A 24,052-nucleotide genomic window follows, 5' to 3' on the forward strand; every position below is an offset into this window, starting at 1 on the left:
TCACTGCAACCTCTGCCTCCTGGGTTCAAGTGATTCTCCTGACTCAGCCTCCTGAGTAGCTGGGATTGCAGGCACCCACCACTGCGCCTGCTTTTTTTTTTGAGATGGAGTCTCGCTCTGTTGCCCAGTCTGGAGTGCAGTGGCGATTTTTTTTTTTGTATTTTTAGTAGAGACGGGGTTTCACCAAATTGACCAGGCTGGTCTTGAACTCTTGACCTTGTGATCTACCTGCCTCGGCCTCCCAAAGTGCTGGGATTACAGGTGTGAGCCACTGCGCCCAGCCTTGCTAAGGGTTTTTACATCAATGTTTGTGAAGGATATTGGCCTGAAGTTTTCTTTCTTTCTTTTTTTTTTTTTTTGAGACAGAGTTTCCTTCTTGTTGCCCAGGCTGGAGTACAATGGCGCAATCTCGGCTTACCACAACCTCCACCTCCTGGGTTCAAGCAATTCTCCTGCCTCAGCCTTTCAAGTAGCTGGGATTACAGGCATGCGCCACCACATCTGGATAATTTTGTATTTTTAGTAGAGATGGGGTTTCTCCATGTTGGTCAGGCTGGTCTTGAACTCCCGACCTCAGGTGAGCTGCCCGCCTTGGCCTCCAAAGAGCTGAGATTACAGGTGTGAGCCTCCACTCCTGGCCAGCCACTGCACCCGGCTTATCTGAAGTTTTCTTTTTCCATTTTATCTTTGCTGGGTTTTAGTATCAGAATGATTCTGTTCTAATATAATGAGTTGGGGAAGATTTCCTTCTCATTTTTTTTGGAATACTTTTAGCAGAAATGGTACTAGCTCTTTGTTCATCTTACAGATTTCAGCTGCAAATTTCTCTGGTCCTCAGAACTTTTTGGATGGTAGGCTATATATTACTAATCCAATTTTGGAGCTTGTTATTTGTCTATTCAGGGCTTCGTTTTCTTTTGTGTGGAGTCTTGGCAGGATATATTTGTGTTCAGTCTTGGCAGGATGTATTTGTCCAGGACTTTATTTATTACTATTAGATTTTCTTGTTTGTGTGCATAGAGATGTGCATAGTAGACTTCAGTAGTTATTTGTATTTTTGTGGGGTCAGTAATAATGTCCCTTTGTCATTTCTAATTGTGTTTATTTGGCTCTTGTTTCTTCATTAATCTAGCCAGTAGTATATCTTATCAATTTTTTTTCAAAGATTTAACTCCTGGATTTCTTGATCTTTTGTATAGTTTTACATGTCTAAGTCTCCTTCAGTTCAGAGCTGCTTTTGGTTATTTTTTGCGTTCTGCTAGCTTAGAATTGGTTTGCTCTTGCTTCTCATACTTTATTTTGTGATATTAGGTCACTAAATTAAGATCTTTCTAACATTTTGATGTGAGCATTTAGTGTTATAAATTTCCTTCTTACCACTGCCTTAGCTGTGTTGCAGCAATTCTGGTATGCTGTATCTTTATTCTCAGTTGTTTCAAACAACTTCTTGATTTCTGTCTTAATTTCATTATTTGCCCAAAAGTCATTTAAATGCGGGTTGTTTAATTTTCATATAATTGTATGTTTTCAAGTGGTTCTCTTTGTAGTTGAATTATATTTTCAACAATCTGTTGTCTCCATGTGTGGTTGGTATAATGTAGGGATTTTTGTATTTGCTGAGTATTGTTTTATTTCTAATTGTGTGGTAAATGTTAGAGTTTGTTTCACATGGTGATTAGAATAATGTATATTATGTTGTTTTTACATAGAGTTCTGTAGATATCTACTAGGACTATTTGGTCAAGTGTCAAGTTTATATACTGTTATCTTTGTTTATTTTCTGTCTCAAGGATCTGTCTAATAGTTTCTGTGGGGTGTTGTAGTCTCCTACTGTTGTGTCAGAATTAAAGTCTCTTCATAGGTCTCTAAGAACTTGCTTTATTCATGTGTACCCATGGAATTTTTATAACACATTTCTCTCTTCTGCTTTTTTCCCCATAAGCATTATTTCAAGTGCACAAAGTGTGCCCAAGGCTGCCCCTTAGATGCCTGAATCCAATGTCTGCTGAAATTCAGATGTCCAAGAATTCAAGAACATGTCCAGAAAACCTGGCTGTTGTAGAAAAAAATATAAATTAGAAATGAAAAGCTTTATTCTTCTACCTTGAAATAAGCACTTAGCATCTTAAAGCATTTAAGATGATATGTACATTTATCTTTGTTATTTTGAAATATACATAAATTATATTAACAGCTAAGTAAACCTTTTGTCATTATTTTTTACTCAAGGTTGTCATTAGCTAGGACTTCAGATTCATTGCTTTGTTTTTGCTTTGGCAAAGTTTTTTCCTTTCATTTTTAGTCTTTTAAAGTCGACACAGTTTTGTTTATATCAAAGCTCATTTTAAAAACACGCAAAAGTGGAGCACAAAAATAGGATTAAATTTAGCCATACAGAATGATAAAGACTAAAAGATACTGAGTAGTTTTTTTTAACAGAAAACTGATTGTCCAAGGTGATTATCTAATATTTTCAGGCTGAAGTACTCACACTGCAAAAGAAAGCAGTTCAGTATATAAACTGAACAGTGAAGTCTTTAGTTGTACTTTGGTTTCTGTTTATTACTTCAGAACAATTAGCATAGTTATGTGTAGTGTTTGTAGGCAACCTGCGTTTATATACTTTAAAAAGTATTTTCAGCCAGGCATGGTGGCTCACACCTGTAATTCCAGCACTTTGGGAGGCCGAGGTGGGCAGATCACGAGGTCAGGAGTTGGAGACCAGCTTGGCCAACATGGCGAAACCCCGTTTCTACTAAAAATACAAAAATTAGCCGGGTGTGGTGGCACGCGCCTATAGTCCCAGCTATTCCGGAGGCTGAGGCAGGAGAATCGCTTGAACCCAGGAAGCAGAGGTTGCGGTGAGCCCAGACCACGCCATTGCACTCCAACCTGGGCTAAAGAACGAGACTCCGCCTCAAAAAAAAAAAAAAAGTATTTTCTACAATAGTGTGAATATAAGGCCACAAAATTTACTTTCAATGAATCAGATCGGCCTTTTAATATTGTTATTTATACTTTTGAAATATAAAGTGTTTTAACTGAATTATGATAACAGACTTTTTTTGTTTTGTTTTGTTTTTTCAATGGAGTTTCACTCTTGTTGCCCAGGCTGGAATGCAATGGCATGATCTCAGCTCACCACAACCTCTGCTTCCCAGGTTCAAGCGATTCTCCTGCCTCAGCCTTTCAAGTAGCTGGGATTACAAGCACCCACCATCATGCACAGTGAATTTTTGTATTTTTAGTAGAGATGGGATTTCACCATGTTGGTCAGGCTGGTCTCGAACTCCCGACCTCAGGTGATCCACCCACCTCGGCCTTCCAAAGTGCTGGGATTACAGGCATGAACCATGGTGCCCAGCGATTACAGACATTTTTAAAAAATTTTACATTTATTATGACTAGTACATTAAAATTATATATACTTAGATATTTATATCTAATGTTCAAAAAATTTACTACAAAATCGTTACAGTAGATATTAGTCTGAAATGCTTATTAATCTATGTAATAGGGATAACTCTAGGTAAGCATAATTTTAGTGTCTTGTATTTCACTAACTTGGAATGCTGCTATTACAGGACAAACACAGGTGACATGGCCATCCAAAAACCGTAATAGCTCTTTAGTTAACTATGTTGCAAGCTCAAATATATTCTACTGTATGAACAGAGAGGGATTCCAATTCTTCATCAAAAAGTGCTGGTGGAAGTTGTCAGATGTATTTCAACATAGATCCCCCATTCAATGGCTAGGAGATGAGAGAGCAGCAGAGATGAAAGAGAAACCTTATGAAATTCTGCTGAAAATATGCACACTTTCTTTATAATGCTCATGTTTCTCATGCTGAGAGTAGCTGTGCACTCTGGATGCTTAGAGAGAAATTCTTTTCAGGGGAATATTTTCTGGCTATTTCGATAAATCTTATGTCTAATGTGAGTTTTTCTTAAGATGCTTTTAACTTCTTTATTTCTCTCAATAAAATCTTGCTCATTTGAGAGCTGTTTTTCTCTCAAATGCTTTGGGTGTCTGTTTTAGAAGCCTTATGCGTATCCCGGGGTGTCTTTGAATGAGGTGGGCTGTCACAGGGATGACTCTTGGAGTGATCTCTACCCAGACTCATACTGCAAATCCAGCAGTATTTTTTCATGTCACCATTATAAATTGGCACTGAGGCTGAAACACTTCTTCCATTCCCTTTATTGTGAAGGTGCAGTTCTACCCAGGAGGCCTGCAGGCTCTCCTCCTGCAGCTCAGGCTTCACTCTCTGATGTGGCACTGGAGTGCTACTGTGGCAGTTCGGGTTCACATGAGATGTGAGCTGCCAGCTGTGAGCCCTGTGCTGTGGGCTGTGCCTCGGTGGCAGATGGTAGGAGTCAAGAGAGGACACTGGTGACCAGGGAAGGGCAAGCAGGAGTGCTCTAACCCAGTCTCAGGGAGTAGAGAGCCATTATTTTAAAATGTAAATAGCCAAAATGATAGCATCCTAATCAACCATTTTTGTAGAAGAGTGAGAGCCTACCTTCAGCAGACACCAGGCTTAAGTGGCAAAACTGCCTCTTGTCATGAAGATGTGATAAGGTTTATTTTGGCATTGAATATAACCATGTAGCATATATGGAAGGCCTTTTCAATTATCAAGTGAATTTAGAATGAATTATGTATGGTATGGTGTTGTAAATTTTTCTGCTTATGGACTAATTATGATGAACATCTTTCTGTCTTTGCAGTCTTTGAGCAGATTGACCATGATGCACTTCACATTCTAGGTTAATTGTGTAATAAAACAGTTTTCTTTCTGTTCTATCATTGTGTTTCTCTGGGGCTGTAGAAAGTTTTTCTTTTCGTTATATATTCCAAACACTGTCTAGAATTACCAGACATGATATAAACACATAAGGTGCCAGCCAAGCTTTACTCTAGAGGGGACTTTCCCTCTCAGGCTTCCAGTCACCTCACAATTATGCTACACAGTATGTGCTGTCTCCTAAATATGCAGGAAGAATTGTGTATCTGCCTATTTGGTATCTATAGGCCACTACAGTCACTTCTAGAGAAGCTAGACCAGATTTCTACAAACTTCACAGGGCAGCAATCAACATTTTACCTCTTTCATTGACTCTTGTATCTTCAGACCTGAAACTGATTCATACATAGAACATGGAGCTCAGAAACCCAATCAGAGTAATATGTGCGCACTGAGTAGACACGTAGACATGAGAATCTCCACATTCTTGTATCTCCTCTTGCTAAAATGTCCACAAATATGGAGGTAACACCTGCTGCTACTCCACCCATCCAGAGCCTAAATCTGCAGCTCCAAATTCTGAATGTAGGTCTTAAGATTTGGAAAATAAAAAAAACGTTTATCTGAGGAATACAAGTCCTTTTAGTTGTCAAATACAGAGAGACATTAAAATGAGAGCTCAGGTTGTGTGCAGTGGCTCACACCTGTAATCCCAGCATTTTGGGAGGCTGAGGCAGGTGGATCACGAGGTCAGGAGTTCAAGACCAGCCTGGCCAACATGGTGAAACCCTGTCTTTGCTACAAATACAAAAATTAGCTGGGCATGGTGGTGGGCGCCTGTAATCCCAGCTACTTGGGATGCTGAGGCAGAGAATTGCTTGAACCTGGGAGGCGAAGGTTGCAGTGACCCAAGATCGCGCCACTGCACTCCAGCCTGGGCGACAGAGAGAGACTCTATCTCAAAAAAAATAAAAAATAAAAAATAAATGAGAACACAATTATGTCTTCCTCTCACCCCTTGAGCTATGTATTCATCTCCTGAAACCATTCACAATTGCCACAAGTAGCATCAGTTTAACTAATAATGTGACACTGAACACTATAACTTAAGCTGTAAACCTTACTGATGTATATCCAATCAATAGTCAATGTTATTTCTATAAATAAATAAGAAAGGTAGGTATAGTTGTGGTTATGACTCTAGACACTTTGTTGCCTTGATCTCTCACTCCCAAAATCGTTTGTTACTAACAAACATTTTTGTACCATCCCACTCTCTGTCCCTCTTTTTTTTTTTTTTTTTTTTGCCTTTACAAATCCACTTGTAACTGCTGATAATCAAAGTGTAGATTCCAGGCAACTTGAATCTTTGCTCCCAGGTTACAGTCCTCAAAGGCGGAACAAATAAACTGTCTACTTATATCCGTGTTGCCTCGGATTTTTCTTTTTAGGCAGACATATTACTTAGGATGTGCTAGAACAGCCTCTAGGAGAACATCTCACTTTGATTGTACTCCACTTGCTGTAACACCTAAGAATGCAGAGCCAGTTTGATCTGACCAAGAATCTGCACATAAGAGCTGACCTCTGCCTGAGATTCACAAGACAGGGCCAGGTTGTAGATTGAGAAGGTAATGAAAACCAACAGGAGGAATTTCTGCATTGTGAGATGTCAACATAGACATCTTAAAGCCCCCCTTTGATAGTGTGGCTCTTTGAGCTTTTCAAGTCTTGTCCAGTGACCTGCTGCAGTTACATGAGAGGATCCTGGTGTAAATAGAATCTGATAGCAGCATCTTAGGAGTGAGAGATCAAGGCTACAAAGTATCCAGAGCCATGACTGCAACTATACCTACTCCTAAAATGTGATACTGGAGTAGAACATTTTTGTCCTTCCTCTTACCCAAAAGCTAGCAAATCAGGACAGGTGATCCAGGTTCTGGAGCTTTACCAGGGCAGTTCCATTTTCTATTTAGAATCAGCCTAAATCTCTTCTGTCTGGCTTACAATTGGGCCGTCAGCACACGGTCACTGGGAATCCTCTCAGAATCACCTAGGTGTCTTTGAGACATTTGAGGATTTCCGGAGCAGAATTGTCAGGCTGACAAGAGTGGTTAACTCTGCTTCTGTCTCAGTGTAAGAGAAATGGGTCATCCTTCCTTCATTCAAGAGATGTCTTTGGTTGGTACCCACATGACAGTTTCTTCAGATTGCTGGTACTTGGGAGGAAAAGAAGAAGTTCTGGAGATTCGAACAGATAAACTAAATGCTTCCATCTCATATGGCCATTAGAATAATAGATGTAGCAGTCATGGTCCCTACCATCTATGAACTTTTAGTCCAGACTAGCAACTGGATAAACGATGAATTAAGCATCATATGGTTGATATAATAAATAGATTTGTGCAAAGAAACTTGGGGTTTATTTGGGCCATAAGTAACCCAAATAAAAAATAAACAATATTAGGCCGGGCGTGGTGGCTTACGCCTGTAATCCCAGCACTTTGGGAGGCCAAGGTGGGTGGATCACCAGGTCAGGAGTTCGAGACCAGCCTGGCCAACATGGTGAAACCCCATCTCTACTAAAAAAAATAAAAAATTAGCTGGGCGTGGTGGTGGGCGCCTGTAATCCCAGCTACTTGGGAGGCTGAAGCAGGAGAATCACCTGAACCCGGGAGGCAGAGGTTGCAGTGAGCCAAGATTGAGTGATTGAGTGATTGCATTCCAGCCTGGACATCAGGGCAAGACTCCATCTTAAAAACAAAAAAACAATATTGTTGTGACTTCTGATGTCATCACCTGAAGGGATGTTTATGGACAGAAGAATTGTTATTATTTTTATTTCTTTTATTTTGCTAAGAATACTTATTTATCTTCTAATAAAATTATTCTAGATATCCTTAAGATATTTGTTTAAATGGATTATTAGTATATATTATGAAATTGACAGGGCAGTAGCTAAAAAAGATTAAAGTTACATGAACTCTGGGATTTAAGTTTTTCTTAGGTAAGCTTAGGAAACAGAACTGGAAGTACCCCAGTGGCACAGAGAACAAATTCTACATAGGCTCCACTCCCTGCTCCAGTTCTGTTCAGTTCCTACTTGGGGGCTTTATTTAGTCCTGTCCCCACCCTGGAGTCTTGCCTCAGATAACTGATTTAATAAGATCAGAGTTTTGGTTGGTGAAGCCTGCTGTCTTTCTAGAAGTGGTGCTCACAATTTTCTGAAATCCAAAAGCAGATAAATGGGAATAATAAAGTATATATTTTAGGGTCTTTTTAAATTTTTTATTAAGACCAGTGCTTGCAGAGACATTCCATTTAGCAATTTGTTTTCTAATCTTACAAATCAGTAGTTGCTCCACAAGTCACAAAAAATCAAATATAAACACAATAAAAATTCCTCTAAACTACATTAAATTTTTCCTTTATCCCTCTCATCTATCTATTTAGCTTTATTCTATACATTTTATAAAAAATTAATGACAGAGAAACTATAAAAATTAAAATGCTGTGCCCTTTATCTAAATCCTGGGAATTATTAAACACTTAGTACCAATTCCAAGGGTGTTATGAAGATTAAGTCACATAATGTGTTATTCCCAGCACAGTGCTCCATAACATCCTCTTGAGCACATAGAGCACAATGTTTAATAAACATTCCATCAGTACACTTGTACATGTTATTTAAATGCAGACTTATTCAGACATGGCTGTTTTCTGTTTCCTCTGTATACTCTACAGAGCCAGCAAAGAATATGATACTTTAGGATGGAGAGTGGTTGTCTTCATTTGCCCTAGAAGTATTTGTGTTGTGACAAGAGTGCTGAGTGTAAGGGACTCTGTGCTATGCCTGCTTTCTCTAACTAATGCTCATCATGAGCCCGGGGGAGCAACATCAACATTGACAGGGAACTTGTTTAAAACATTCATTTTGGACCCTTTTCAAACCTGCAGCATCACATTACATAGAGTGGGCCCAAAATTACTAAGTGATTTGTAAGCTCATTAAAGCTTGAGATTAAATGCTTAGCTAAGTGATTATAAGCCCAGACCTCTAATTAGGATTACATGGCCAATTTGCAGAAAAATCCTTACTTCAGTTTTTCCTACAGGTTTTGTTTATTGTTTTAGGTGGAAACATATATGTTGTTTTGGTTAAGTACCTCATATAATTCCAATGTGAGGCCAGAATCAACAATGAAGTGTTCAAGGCATTCATGAGAGTTAAGGTAGAAACCTTTGCACTAAAGGGTGGTCACAGGGCATGTTCTGTTTGGGTTTGGGAGAGACAAGGCAGTGTGGCCCATATTACCATTACTGTAGCAGAAATTGCTGGTGTCTGTGGCAGAGGAGGGCATCTGAGGACAGAAAAGAAGAAACTTACATTTTTATTTTCATAGAGAAGCTCATTGTTCCTGAATCTCTACTAGTATAAAGGACAGAAATGGATGGAATGTTTCTGCAGGTCTTGGTCCTGCCAGTGGGTGTGGTGGTAGCAGGTAAATGGGTGGTGCTGACAACTTTAAAGGCATATTCTCGAGATGCGGGTGTAATTTGTGCAGAAAATTTCATCTGAGCAGGAATTCCAGAGGAGAAGGAGGAAAAAATGGCTTTTTTTTTTCAACTAAACATGTCTCATATCAAGAGCTGTGTCCACTCTGCCTTCTGAAATGCCATGCATTTTTACGTGCAAACCTTTACTTCTCTACTTGTTTTTCCTCCCTAATGAGTTTGTTTTAACTACTTTAAGAAATTCTTATAGTAGTCAAGGGTCTCTGAAAAATATGTTTTTTCCCATATACCAGAGCCTTCTACATCATGGCTCCTTCTATGCCACGCAGAATTTTCTTCATGGATTTATAATCTACTGTATTAAAAATGTTCCCTTTGTGGCTGGGAAGGTGTGAATACTCAAGATTCCTATTGGAAGAAGAAAGGGGTTCTTAAAAAAGATGGAAAACTTGTAATGTTGAGGTTCCATCTGTGTTCTTCATTAACTCTATAGAGAGCAGGATTAAGAAAGTGTTTATTTAAGGAGGATGGCATTTATTACCCAGAAAGTCCTGAAAAAAAATGAGGAAATACTTGCTTTCTAGGGTGCTAAAGAAAGACTACTTAAAATCACTATTAAAAATTACAGAACATGAGAGATATCTGTGTCTTGAACTTGGTATAAAACTGATGGTTCTTTATGGTTGAATTCGGACTACAATTTACTTCTGGGAGAAAATGTCACAGTGGTGATGCTGTGTCCTTCTTTTGTGCATCAGCACATCATAAAAATTTGTCCTAGTGCAAGTAATATTAATGATTCACTTGGTTAAGGAGGTCTCCTACAGATATTTTTACTAGAAAGCTAGTTATTTTTCTTTTCATTATAAATTATTTTTATGCAGCGGATGTGCATAAGCCATCACATTTTATCTAGTAGCTGCCCCTCTTTCTTAGGTTTTATTTGCATATATCTGTCTTTGGCAAGTAAAAACTGTCATCTTTTTCTTTTTACAGTCCAGCAATACTAGGAAAAACACAGGCTCTTTTACTTAGTGGATGTTTGAAAAAATATTCTTCTTGGGCCAAAAACATTGGCATTACTGGTGAACTTGTTAGAAATATAGAAACTCAAAACAAAACAAAAAAAATTCAGAAACAGACTTTCTGTAAGTCAGAACCAGTTCTCTACTCTCTCATTTGACCTTGAGACACATTAAAAATTCTGCCCTGGCCGCTTGGTAAATGTGTATGGGGGTGTGTTTTTTAGAGTCAGAGAATACATTAGAGAATATTTCTGTGTTAGAAAAATATTTTCTTGGATAATTTGGTCACTCCAATAAGGCAGAACCTGTTCTCTCTACTCTCTAATTACACCTTGAGTGACATTAAAAATTCTGTCCATGACCACTTGGTAAATATATGTGTGTCTGTGTTTGTGTGTTTTTCAGGGACCACTGACAATTAGGGATGTGACTGTAGAATTCTCTCTGGAGGAGTGGCATTGCCTGGACACTGCACAGCAGAATTTATATAGGGATGTGATGTTAGAGAACTACAGAAACCTGGTCTTCCTGGGTGAGGATAACTTCAATACTCAATTCCTAATATACTCCAAAGGCTTTATTTTTGTTTTTTGTTTTTTTTTTTTGTAGAATGTTTTTTGGTAATTTGGTAATTTTTGATAATTATGCTTTGCATAAATGAGTTTCATATCCCTGTTTTCAAGAAAATCATAAGGATTTGTCAGTGTAGAAAAAAAAATTTCTTCAAGAGGTTTCACCTTGAACTGAACTTTCCACATTGCTGAGCTGATCTGTATCCCTCACTCTAGAATAGTGGTAATTCCAGAAATTTAGTGGTGTAAAATATTGTTGCCCACACCTTAAAATCTAATTGCTACCACCAATTTTTTTATTCAGTAGTACTGGGTAGTGAATTAAGAATCTACAAATATACAGTATTTTCTAAATATTTAGAAATTTCTGTTATAAATTAGTATTTTGGCATAAATGTATTAGAATACTATATTACATTCTCTTTATTGAGCACATTACTAAGTTGGTAATTGGAGAATATGAGCAAGATGCGTGTTACTTATTTTTAAAAAACAGGTATTGCTGTCTCTAAGCCAGACCTGATCACCTGTCTGGAGCAAGGAAAAGAGCCCTGTAATATGAAGAGACATGAGATGGTAGCCAAACCCCCAGGTAGGTGAGAGTGAAAGCCAGTACAACAGATGAAACAGATGAGAGATCCAAAGGTCAAGGAGAAAGCAAGTCCTTAAAATGTCATTTCGGAAGCTGTATTCCAAGGGATATAGTTTCTGGAAGCCTGAGTTTGCATTTTTTTTTTTCTTTGCTCTCACATAGGGACATTTCTGTCTTATGCTTTTAAATTCTCTAAAGATTCTACTTTCCTTTCAGTCATTTTCCTTCAAGTTTACAGTGAGAGCCAAAGTCCTCATGGCATATAAGAGACTGCACAGTCTGACTGCTTTTTCATTGTTTTTAGGGGCATATAAATATCTGCATAATTTTCAAAAATTCTATGTTAAGCTATTTCTTAAGTTCTCTTTTTGCATTGTGTCTTACATGAATAGAGTAGTGGTTTCTGTTCCATTGAATTTTTTAATTTTTCTGCACATTTCATCCTTTTTCTTTAGTATATTTTTGAAAGATAGTTTGGAATTATAAAATATGATGCCATTCTGCTTTTTTTTTCCCTGAAGATTGCTTTGGCTATTCAAAGCTTATTGTAGTTTCATGTAATCTTTAGCCTTGTATTTTCCGTTACTGTGAAAAAAACTTGCCACTGGAATTTTTACAGGGAGCTTATTGAACCTGTATTTATTGAATCTATATTCTTTCAACTCATAGACATGAAACATTTTTAAATTTATTTTTGTCTTCTCTATTTCTTTTCCTAGCTATCTTATATCTTTCAGTGTAAAGAGTTTTTATCTCCTTGGTCAAATTTGTTCTCAGAAATTTATTTATTTATTTATTTTTTGAGATGGAGTTTTACTCTTCTTGCCCAGACTGAAGTGCAATGGTGCAGTCTCAGCTCACTGTAAACTCCGCCTCCCGGGTTCAAGCGATTCTCCTGCCTCAGCCTTTCAAGTAGCAGGGATTACAGGCACTCGCCACCATGCCTGGCTAATTTTTGTATTTTTAGTAGACATGGGGTTTCACCATGTTGGCCAGGCTGGTCTCGAACTCCTGACCTCAGATGATCCGCCCTTGTCAGCCTCCCAAAGTGTTGGGTTTACAGGCGTGAGCACCGCGCCCGGCCAGAAATTTATTATTTTAATGCTATTGTAAATAAGATTTGTTTTGTCTATTTTACCAGATTGTTTTAAGTGTATGGAACCATAACTTGTATTTTAATTTTATATTTTGCTAATTTACGGAGTTTATTTATTAACTTAGGTTTTAATGTGCTGCTTATGGTTTTCTATATATAAGATGCAATCTACAAACAGCAAAGTTTTACTTATTTGTCTTCAGTTTCAATGGCTTTTTGAAAACTGTTTTGACTAATTATTCTGCCATATACTTCAGTGCTATGTTAAAATAGAAGCATTGACAAGGTGCACAATATAATTTTGCATTTGGTGTCTGTGAATTTGAAGGAGCAAACACCTCTTCAAGTTTCTATAAACTAGTTTCAGGAGGTAAAGATCTTCTTCCATTGGGCCCCCAGGGTGATGGGATTCCCTCGGGTTTGTGATGGAGAGGGGTTGTAGCTTGGTCACAAGATTGCTGGGTCTGCACTAGGGTCCACCTTTTGTTGGCTTGTTACAAGGGACTTGGATAGTTGTAATTCCCATATTATTTTTGGACAGATTGGATATCCTTCAAGACTTTGCTCTGTAGGGCAGACACTAGGGCAGGTTTTTGCAGTAGGGTCTGTATATAATGTACCTTAAATCGGGATGTAAATGAGTATGGCTTTTGCTGAGTACCACAGAGGATTTCCTCGGGTCACACTGTGTTGGTTTCTAGGTAAAGAGAACTGGCCATAAACTGTGGCCCAAGAAGCTGGACCTGAGACTTTGAACTGCTTCAGGCACCACATTAAAAGCCAGGGTCTGCAGGCCTGCCTGCATGGCTATAAACGGGTGTCTTCCTCCAGGCCTGTGAAAGGACAGAACCTCTCCCAGACTGCGGCTGAAAGGATTTTGAAATAATTACAGAGTAAATTCAGAATTCTCAGTGGGACCAAGTAGGGTTGGCCATTTCCTGTCCTGTTGCCAAGACCAGGGGTCCTGTAGTTTGCCACTGAAATGAGAGCCTGCTTTCTGAAGTGAACACCTCTCAGTCTTTGGCTTTAGCAGAATTTCACAACTTCATCCCTGGACTTTAAAGATCTCTTAAAGGCACTTATTTTGGAGATGGGGTCTTGCTACGTAACCCAGGCTGGTCTTGAAATCTTGGCCTGAAGCAATTCTCCAACCTTAATATGCCATGTAGCTGTCATGACAGGTTTGAGCGATGAGGCCTGGTACTCTCATAAAGGTATTTTTGTCAGGGATGGTCAACAAATTTTCTTGCTGTGGAGGAATAGACAAATAGGGCACCTTTTATTTCTCTATCTTATTAATGTCACCCTTTCTATAAGTTTTTAATTTCTAATTTCTACTTCAAATGTGCCTGTAATTTTAGATTCAGACATTTAGGAGCAATAAGCTAGAATTTACATGTTATGTTTGAAGTAAATTAGGTAATTAGTAGGCATTCCATATTTACTAATATAGTTACTTACAAATTTAAGTTTGCTACAGGCAAACAGGAATTATATATTTTCACCCATTTTCTCTAGCCTATATCTAAACAATAACATAATTTATTCATTAAGTATTTGTTTTATGTAATAGACTCCAACCATATTCTGCTATATATGTATTAAATTATATATACAAAATAAATAATAATAAATACATATATTAATTACATATATATTTTAGCAATGTAAGGCTATTCCTTGCTTCTAAAGTTGGATTGCAGCAGTTTCATTTTGTGAAAGAATAGCATACAATTAAAACATAAAAATTATCTCTAGTTTAAATGCTTATTTATTAAATGTTTCTCATTAAAATCTTCTGTTTATGATTATTCTGCATTTTCTCTAAAATTTTACTGCCACACAGTGCCTGTCAATGATTCGAAATACCTGCCTTCCATGAGTACACAGTTACAGTCAAATACTGTAGTTATCTAGACAATTTTTTTTAATGGTACATCAGTGTTGCATACCAGATTATATGAGTAAACATTTTACTTATTATTGTTTTGCAGTTCCATGTTAGTGTGTTTTTTTCAGTGTAGGTTTCTTTTGTTTTTTGAGACGGAGTCTCGCTCTGTCGCCCAGGCTGGAGTGCAGTGGCATGATTTCGGCTCACTGCAACCTCCGCCTCCCGGGTTCACGCCATTCTCCTGCCTCAGCCTCCCGAGTAGCTGGGACTACAGGTGCCCCGCCACCATGCCCGGCTAATTTTTGGTATTTTTAGTAGAGTCAGGGTTTCACCGTGTTAGCCAGGATGGTCTCGATCACCTGACCTCATGATCCGCCTGCCTCGGCCTCCCAATATGCTGGGATTATAGGTATGAGCCACCGCGCCTGTCCTAAAATTTACCATCTTTAATCTGTTTAAGTGTACATTTCAGGCCTAGGCATGGTGGTGGCTCACATCTATAATACCAGGATTTTGGGAGACCAAGACAGAAGGATTGCTTGAGCCCAAAATGTTGAGACCAGCCTGGGCAGCATATAAAGTCCTCCTCTCTCCACACACAAAAAAATGTTTTAATAGCCAGGCATGGTGGTATGCACCTGTGGTCCTAGCTATTTGGGAGATTGAGTGGGGAGGATTACTTGAGCCTGGGAATTTGAGGCTGCAGTGAGCCATAGTTGTGCCACTGCAATCCAGCTTGGGTGACAGAGTAAGATCCTGTTTCAAAAAAATGGTATACATTTCAGGCATGTTAAGTACATTCACATTGTTATACAAGAGACTTCCAGAATTTTCCATCTTGTAAAACTAAAACTCAATACCCATTAAATAACAACAACCCATTTTACCCTCTCTCCAGCCCTCGACAAACACCGTTTCTCTTTCTGTTTTTATGAGTGTGATGACTTAAAATATCTCATATTAGTGGAATTATATAATATTCATTATTTTGTTACTGGCTTATTTCAGGTGACATAATATTCTCAGTTTATCTCCAAATGTGACAAGATTTTATGAGGCTGAATAATATTTCATTGTATTTATGTATTACATTTTTCAATGTGTTTCCAAATTAAGACATTTGGGTTGCTTCAGCCTTTTGACTTTTGTGAATACTAATACAATAAACATGACTGTTCAAATATGTCTTCCAGGTCCTGTGTTGCATATTATAGATACAGATTCATAAATGAGATTGCTGTATTTTATGGTAATTTTATTTTTGATTATTTGAGGTACATTTATAACATTTTAAAATAATGGCTACGCTCCTGATTTTCACCAACAATCGATATGGGTTTCATTTTCACTGCATCATCAACAGATTTGGTGTTTTTTTAAAAAATTATAGTGACCATTCTAGGCCAGACACGGTGGCTCATGCTTGTAATCCTAGCACTTTGGGAGGCCAAGGTGGGCGGATCACAAGGGCAGGAGTTTGAGACCGGACTGGCCAATATGGTGAAACCCCGTCTCTACTAAAAAAAAAAAATACAAAAAAAAAAAAAAAATTATCTGGGCATGGTGGCAGGCGCCTGTAGTCCCAGCTACTCAGGAGGCTGAAGCAGGAGAATTGCTTGTACCCGGGAGATGAAGGTTGCAGTGAACTGAGATCTCGCCACTGCACTCCAGCCTGGGCAACAGAGGGAGACTCCAACTAAAAAAAAAAAAAAAAAAAAATTATAGTGGCCATTCCAATGAGTGTGAGGTGATTTTGTTTTTTGTGATTTTTATGAAATTCTCTACAAAATAGTTATTTTGCATTTTCTTTTAAATGCATTTTCTTATTTGTGTATATTTTTGATAAGAATTTTGTTCAATTATTTGACCATTTCTAAATCAACTTATTCAACTGTATTGTTTAGTTTTAAGACTTGTTTATATATTCTGAATATTAACTCCTATCATGTGATTTGCAAATATTTTCACACATTTTTTATGAGGCATTGTCACTCTATTGAATATTTTATTTGGGTGCAAAAATTTTGAAGGATAGTGCAGTTAAATTTTTCTGTTATTTTCTTTGTTGCTGATGCATTTAATGTTGTATCTAAAAAAGTGTTGCTAAGACAAACGTCATGTTTTTCTTCTACATTTCTAAAAAATTGGTTAGTTATTTTTTATGTCTGGGTATTTTATTTAAAATATTTTTCATATATGGTTCAAGGAAATAATCCAGCTTTATCACTGTTGATACCCAGTTTTGTTTCTTTCTTTTTTTTTTTTTTTTTTGAGACGGAGTTTTGCTCTTGTTGCCCAGGCTGGAGTGCAATGGTGCAATCTCTGCTCACTGCAGCCTCCACCTCCCGGGTTCAAGTGATTCTCCTGCCTCAGCCTCTCTAGTAGCTGGGATTACAGGCATGTGCCACCACGCCCTGCTAATTTTGTATTTTTAGTAGAGACGGGGTTTCTCCATGTTGGTCAGGCTGGTCTCAAACTCCTGACCTCAGGTGATCTACCTGCCGTGGCCTCCCAAAATGCTGGGATTACAGGCGTGTGCCACCACCGCACCTGGCTGGTATCCAGTTTTCAACATTAATTTTTGAAGAGATTATCTTTTCTCTATTGTGTGCTCATGGCAACTTTGTGGAAGATCATTTGATCTTTTAAAGGGGGGTTCATTTCTTCACTCGTATTCTGTTCTTTCATCTGTTTATGTGTCTTTGTTTCAGTACCACATTGTTTTTATTTTAGCTTCTAGTATGTTTTGAAATTAGAGTATAATGCCTCCTTGTTCTTTTTCATGGGTTTCTGGCTATAGTTGTAATCAAGGTTTAAACTTTTACACAAGATTTCTTGTATTGGTTGGTCTGTTCTCATGCTACTAATAAGAACATACCCAAGACTGGGTAATTTATAAAGAAAAGAGGTTTAATTGGCACACACTTCCACATGGCTGGGGAGGCTTCACAATCATGGCACAAGGCAAAGGAGGAGCAAGTCATGTCTTACATGGTGGAAGGCAAGAGGGCGTTAGCAAAGGAACTCCCCTCTATAAACCCACCAGATCTCCTGGAACTTATTCACTATCACAAGAACAGCACAGGAAAGACCCACTTTCATGATTTAATTACCTCTCCCTGTCTCTCTCATGACACATGGGAATTATGGGAGCTACAATTCAAGATGAGATTTGGGTGGGGACACAGCCAAACCATATTATTTCTGTTAAAAACTGTGCTATTGAGATTGTTATAATGATTGTATTAAATTTGTTCACAACTGTAGGTTGTATTGACACCTTTGAAAAATTAAATTTTTGGCCCCTGAGCAAGAATATGTTGAAGAATTTTATATATTTAATTTTATATACTTTTGGATTTGCCAGTTTTGCTTTTAATTCCTAGTTTTATTCAGTTGTGGTCAGAAAACACACAGTGTATAATTTTGGTATACTTAAATGTATTTATTGTTGTTTTTAGACAGGATCTTACTCTGTCACCCAGGGTGGAGTGCAGTGGCATGATTTTGGCTCACTGTCACCTCAACCTCCTGGGCTCAAGTGATCCTTTCACTTCAGCATCCCTAATAGCTGGGACTATAGACATGCATTACCACGTCTGGCTAATTTTTTTATTATTTGTAGGAACAGGGTCTCACTATGTTGCCCAGCCGGATCTCAAACTTCTGGCCCCAAGAGAGCCTCTCACTTTGTTCTTCCAAAGTGTTGGGGTTATAGGCATGAGGACTTCATGCTGCCATGTAATTCTCAATGTTGAATGTAAGACCAGTGGGAGGTGTTTGGTTTGTGAGGAAAAATTCCTTGTGCATGGGTTGGCACCATCCTCTTTGTAATCAAAATTTTACATTCTATTAATTCAAAAGAGAGCTGGCTCATTAAAAGAACCTGGCTCCTTCACCTTACACTTGCTGTCTGTTACCATGTGGTATGTTCAGTTACCAGTTACTCTTGGCCTTCCACCATGATTGTAAGCTTTTTGAGACCCTCACCAGAAGCAGATGTTGGCACACACTTCTTGTACAGTCTGCCGAACTGTGAGCCAAATCTTTTTTTTTTAATAAGTTATCTACTATCAGGCTTCCTGTGTATTCAAAATAATTTATACAGTCTATAATGTTTTCTAAGTTCTCTTTTATTATTGCTATTTTATCTGAATTTTCTATTTATTATTGAAAATGAGGTCTTGATGTCTACAACTATGTTGCTATGTATTTCCTGCTTCAATTTGTTGATATTTGCTTTATATATTTTGGAGCCCTGATATTATATATACATATACATACAGCTAGATAAGTATTTTATTAAATACATTAATTATATTATGTATCTATATAGTTGTTTTTTTTTTTTTTTTTTGAGATAGAGTCTTGCTTTGTTGCCCAGGCTGGAGTGCAGTGGCACGATCTCAGCTCACTGCAACCTCCATCTCCCAGGTTCAAACAATTCTTCCACCTCAGCCTCCTGAGTTGCTGGGACTACAAGGCACGTGCCACCATGCTCGGCTAATTTTTGTATTTTTAGTAGAGTCGGGGTCTCACCATGTTAACCAGCATGGTCTCGAACTCCTGACCTCGTCATCCACCTGCCTCGGCCTCCCAAAGTTCTGGGATTAAAGGCATGAGCCACCATGCCCGGTCCTATATAGATATCTATATGTATACATATATATGTTATATATACACGTATCTGTAGGTATACATATATATATATATATATACTCATATACATATGGATAGATACCAGTTAAATTGACCCATTTTACCATTATGTAATATCAGTCTTTGTCTCATGCTAGTACTTAGGACTACCATAATAATGTCTACCATAATTATGACTACCTCACCCAATTGTAGTTACTATTTGCATGGAATATAGATTTTTTTCATTCTGTTACTTTCAGCCTATTTAACTAAATTCTAAAATGAATCTCTTGTATGCAGCATATTGTATGCTGTTTTTCTTAAGCCATTTAGGCATTTAATTTTTTAAATATAATTTATTTAATTTTTTATTTTTGAGATAGATTCTCACTCTGTCAGCCAGGCTGGTTTGCAGTGGTTTGATCATGGCTCACAGCAGCTTCAGCCTCCCAAACTCAGATGATCCTCTCATTTCAGCCTCTCAAGCAGCTGGGTTACAAGTATGTGGCATCACACCCTGCTAGTTTTTTTGTATTTTTTGTAGAGACACAGTTTTGCCGTGTTGCCCACTCTGGTTTTGACCTTCTGAGATCAAGTGATCAGCCCACCTTGGCCTCCCAAAGTCCTGGGATTACATTTTTAAAAATTAAATAGTTTAATTAATTTGTATTTAAAATAATTGCTTAAAGAAATGTTTCTATTACCAGTTTTATTGTTATTGTTTTATGTGCTCTTATAGATATGTTTTTTCTCATTTCCTATTTTACTACCTTAAATTTTGTTTAATTTTATAGTGACATGCCTTACTTTTCTATTTGTTTAGCATACTTTCTATAAATATTATCTTCATAATCATCTTGAAAAATGAAGATTACATAAAACATCTTAAGGTTAAAACAATATATTTTAATCTCATAACTTCAACTGAATACAAATACTATACCTCTACATTTTTGTTATTAATATTACAAATTATATCTAATAACAGATTTATGCAGATTTATATTTTGTTTTTCATATTCTATAGAAGAAATTTAGGGATTTTATGCACCATCATTATAATAGTAAAGGATTCCATGTGTGTCTGTATATTTACATTTAATAGAGAGGTTTATATTTACATAGTCATATGATGCTGTGCGAATTTTATTTTTCAGCATAATGGACTCGTAGCATTTCTTTGTTTTTATATGCAAAGTCTCATCATGTTCCTCAGGATGTTCTTGAACTCCTGGTCCCAAGTGATGTGACTGCCTGGGCCTCCTAAAACTGTAAGATTACAGGCATGAGCCACTATGCCTCGCCACCATGTAGCATCTTTTATAGGACAGTGCTAGTCGTGATGAACACTCTCACCTTTTATTTTGGAAAGTGTTTATTTTTATCTTTTTTTGAAGTAAAATAATTTCAAATCAAGTATTATTGGTCAGGTATGATTTTATTACCTCAAAATTTGGGAAGTACTTAGTCTTTTTCATTTTCAAGTAAACTCTGTATTACTTTTTCCCTATAGTCTTCTTCCAACATTTTGTTCATGAATATATTGATCGACTTGATGCTGTCCAATAAGTATTACATTCTATGTTTTAAATTTGTTTTGCAATTTTATATTTTTGTATTATATATTTTAGAACATGCCACCTCATACCAGTTAATTGTGTTTTGATTTTTCAGTTTATATTATAATTGTGTATGACAATATTTAGTTCTGAACAATTTAAGACAGTGTGGAGCAAAATCAAATATGAATCAGCCATACAGCTAGTGCCAATATAATTGTCTCTGTGTTTGTTTGCCTTTATAAATATTATCCCTGTGTTTCTTTATAACTTGTATATTTGTGGTGTAGGTTTGTTGTGAAAGGTTGTTTAATCCTGTGTAGATGAGTAGCCACAAAAATTCTCCTAATTTCAACATCCTATTTATTTGTGAATCTTCCATATCCGGTTTATTCATGAATCTATATTATTTTTCTGTGAAAGAAATACTTTTGGCTTTGAAGATAATTTAAAAACTACCAGCAGGGTGTGGTGGCTCACACCTGTAATCCCAGCAGTTTGGGAGGGTGACGTGGGTGGATCACCTTAGGTCAGCAGTTTGAGACCAGCCTGGCCAAAGTGGTGAAACCCCGTCTCTACTGAAAATACAAAAAAATTAGCCGGGCATGGTGGTGGGCGCCTGTAATCCAGCTACTCAGGAAGCCGAGACAGGAGAATTGCTTGAACCCAGGAGGTGGAGATTGCAGTGAGCCAAGATCGCGCCATTGCACTCCAGCTGGGTGACAAGAGTGAAACTCCATCTCGAAAAACTAAACTCATCACTAAATTTCTCTTCTAGCTACTATTGTTCATTTTTACTTGTCAAAAACACATAATAATTTATAATAAAATATTTTCAAATATTCACTTTAGTTATATTGACATTGTTATGCAACATAATTGCTGAAGTGTTTTTATCTTGCAAAGCTAAATCTCAATACACATTATACAACTACCAATTTTTCCAGTATTATGGCGCTTTTGAAACACCACTCTGTTTTCTCTTCCTAGTGGTGTAACTTCTTTATATATCTCATACAATCTCTGTCTGTTTGTGGCTGGCTTATGTCACTTTGCAAAATATCATCAAGATTTATCTGTGTAGTTGTTAGAATATTTTCTGCTTTTTGAAAACTGAGTGATGTGGTCCGGTGCGGTAGCTCACGCCTGTAATCCCAGCACTTTGGGAGACCAAGGTGGGTGGATCACCTGAGGTCAGGAGTTCTAGACCAGCCTGGCCAACATGGTGAAACCCCATCTCAACTAAAAATACAGAAATTAGCTGGGTATGGTGGCAGGTGCCGGTAATCCCAGCTACTCGGGGGGCCAAGGCAGGAGAGTTGCTTGAACCCGGGAAGCAGAGGTTGCAGTGAGCTGAGATCGCGCCATTGCACTCCAGCCTGGGGGACGAGAGCAAGACTTCATCTCAAAAAAAAAAAAAAAAGAAAACTGAGTGATGTTCCAGTATTTTTACATTTCAAATTATATCTATTGAATAATTTGGTGACAGAAATTAGCATTGTTTTTAACTATTGGCTTTCCGTAACAATGCTACAATTATTATGGGTATGTAAATGACTCTTTATATGACCGTATATATGAAAGTTTATGTGTTGCATTCTATTTGATTTGTCTGGTTTTCAGCTTGATGCTGATACCAAATTGTTTTAATTCTGTAGCTTTGTAATCTGTTTTGAAATAAGGAATTATAATGCCTCCAACATTCTTTTTTTTTTGAAGATTGTTGGGTACTTTGTTGTCTCTTGCAATAGCACTCCTGAGTTTGTTATTGTTATTTTTTCAAAAATGCAATGAGAAATTTGAAAAACATTGCATTAAATCTGTAGATTGCATTAAACAGTATAAACATCTATACAATATTAATTATTTTAGCTTTTGAAAAAGAGCATGCTTGAGTGTATCGTTTAATTTCTATATGTTTGTGAAATTTTCAGTTTTTTCCATTGTTTCATATTCTTATTCCATTTTGTTCATAGAAAGTAATCCATAAAATTTTAGGGTTTTTTTTTTTTTTTTTTTTTTTTTGAGACAATCTCACTCTGTTGCCCAGGCTAGAGTGCAGTGGAGTGATCTCGGCTAACTAACTCCTGCCTCCCGGGTTCAAGTGATTCTCGTGCTTTAGCCTGCTGAGTATCTGAGATTATAGGCGCATGCCACCAGGCCCAGTTAATTTTTTATTTTTGGTAGAGACAGAGTTTCACTATGTTGGCCAGGCTGGTTTCAAACTCCTGACCTCAGGTGATCCACCCGCTTCGGCCTCCCAAACTGCTGGGATTACAGGCATGAGCCACCGTGCCTGGCCAAAGTTTTAGTTTTTTTTTGTTGTTGTTTGTTTGTTTTGAGACAGAGTCCTGCTCTGTTGCCAGGCTGGAGTTCAGTGGCGCGATTTCTGCTCACTGCAACCTCCGCCTCCTGGGTCCAAGCGATTCTCCTGCCTCAGCCTCCCAAGTAGCTGGGATCACAGGCATGCAACACCACACCTGGCTAATTTTGTATTTTCAGTAGAGACCACCACACCTGGCTAATTTTGTATTTTCATGTTGGCCAGGCTGGTCTTGAACTCCTGACCTCAGGTGATCCACCTGCCGTGGCCTCCCAAAGTGCTGAGATTACAGGTGTGAGCCACCATGCCTGGCTCAAAATTTTAGTTTTAAAACACTTGCTGAGATTTATTTTTTGACCTAACCGGTGGTCTGTCAAAAAGATTGTATGAGCTATTGCAACGGGTGTGTTTCCTGATGTTGAGAAGTTTTCTCTATATCTGTGTTAGAAATACTTGTTTTATACTGCCTTCAAGTCCACTGTTTCCTTATTTTCTCTTGTTTTATTATTATCAGAAAAAGTGAGGTATTGAAATATCCTACTATAATTATATTGCTTTCTATGTGTTTCTTCAATTATGTCAATATTTACCTTACATATTTGGAACCCTAATGTGAGATACACACACACATGCACACACACACAAACACACAAACATGAGTATATACAAATTTTTCATAGGTTCCCCATCAATCTATTATTGCTTAATGTCCTTTGTTTTTGAGTTTTGACTTCATATACATTTTATATAATATGAGTTTTTGATTTAAGATATAGCTTGCGTAATACTATTTTGACCTTTTCTGCTCTCATTTGGTTAATATTTGGATAAAATGCCTACATCAATCTTGCCACTTTCAGGCTTTTTTTATTATTAGTTCTAAACTGACTGTTATAGAAAGGCAAGTCGGGCCTTGAGTTTTAATGTTTTTTAATGAATCCCTTTATTTGAAACTATGTCTCTTGACTAGAAAGCTAATTATACCTATATGTAAGTAATTTTCTAAAAGACAAAGACTTCCATTATTTTATTAATTATTTTATTTGATTCTTGTATCTTTGTCCTTCATTTTCTCCCTTTCTGTCTTC

General features: G+C 37.4%; 1 protein-coding gene across 1 annotated transcript in view; it reads left to right on the forward strand.

Annotated features, from left to right (window-relative positions):
- Positions 1 to 24,052, forward strand: part of LOC101145945 (zinc finger protein 257) — a 37,738-nt gene that overhangs the window by 9,623 nt on the left and 4,063 nt on the right. Inside the window, 2 exon segments of the mRNA XM_031004027.3 lie at positions 10,696 to 10,822; positions 11,359 to 11,454. Of these exon segments, the coding sequence (XP_030859887.1) occupies positions 10,696 to 10,822; positions 11,359 to 11,454 (223 nt within the window).

The sequence above is a fragment of the Gorilla gorilla genome, chromosome 20 (genome assembly GCF_029281585.2).
Source record: "Gorilla gorilla gorilla isolate KB3781 chromosome 20, NHGRI_mGorGor1-v2.1_pri, whole genome shotgun sequence".
NCBI classification, from domain to species: domain Eukaryota; kingdom Metazoa; phylum Chordata; class Mammalia; order Primates; family Hominidae; genus Gorilla; species Gorilla gorilla.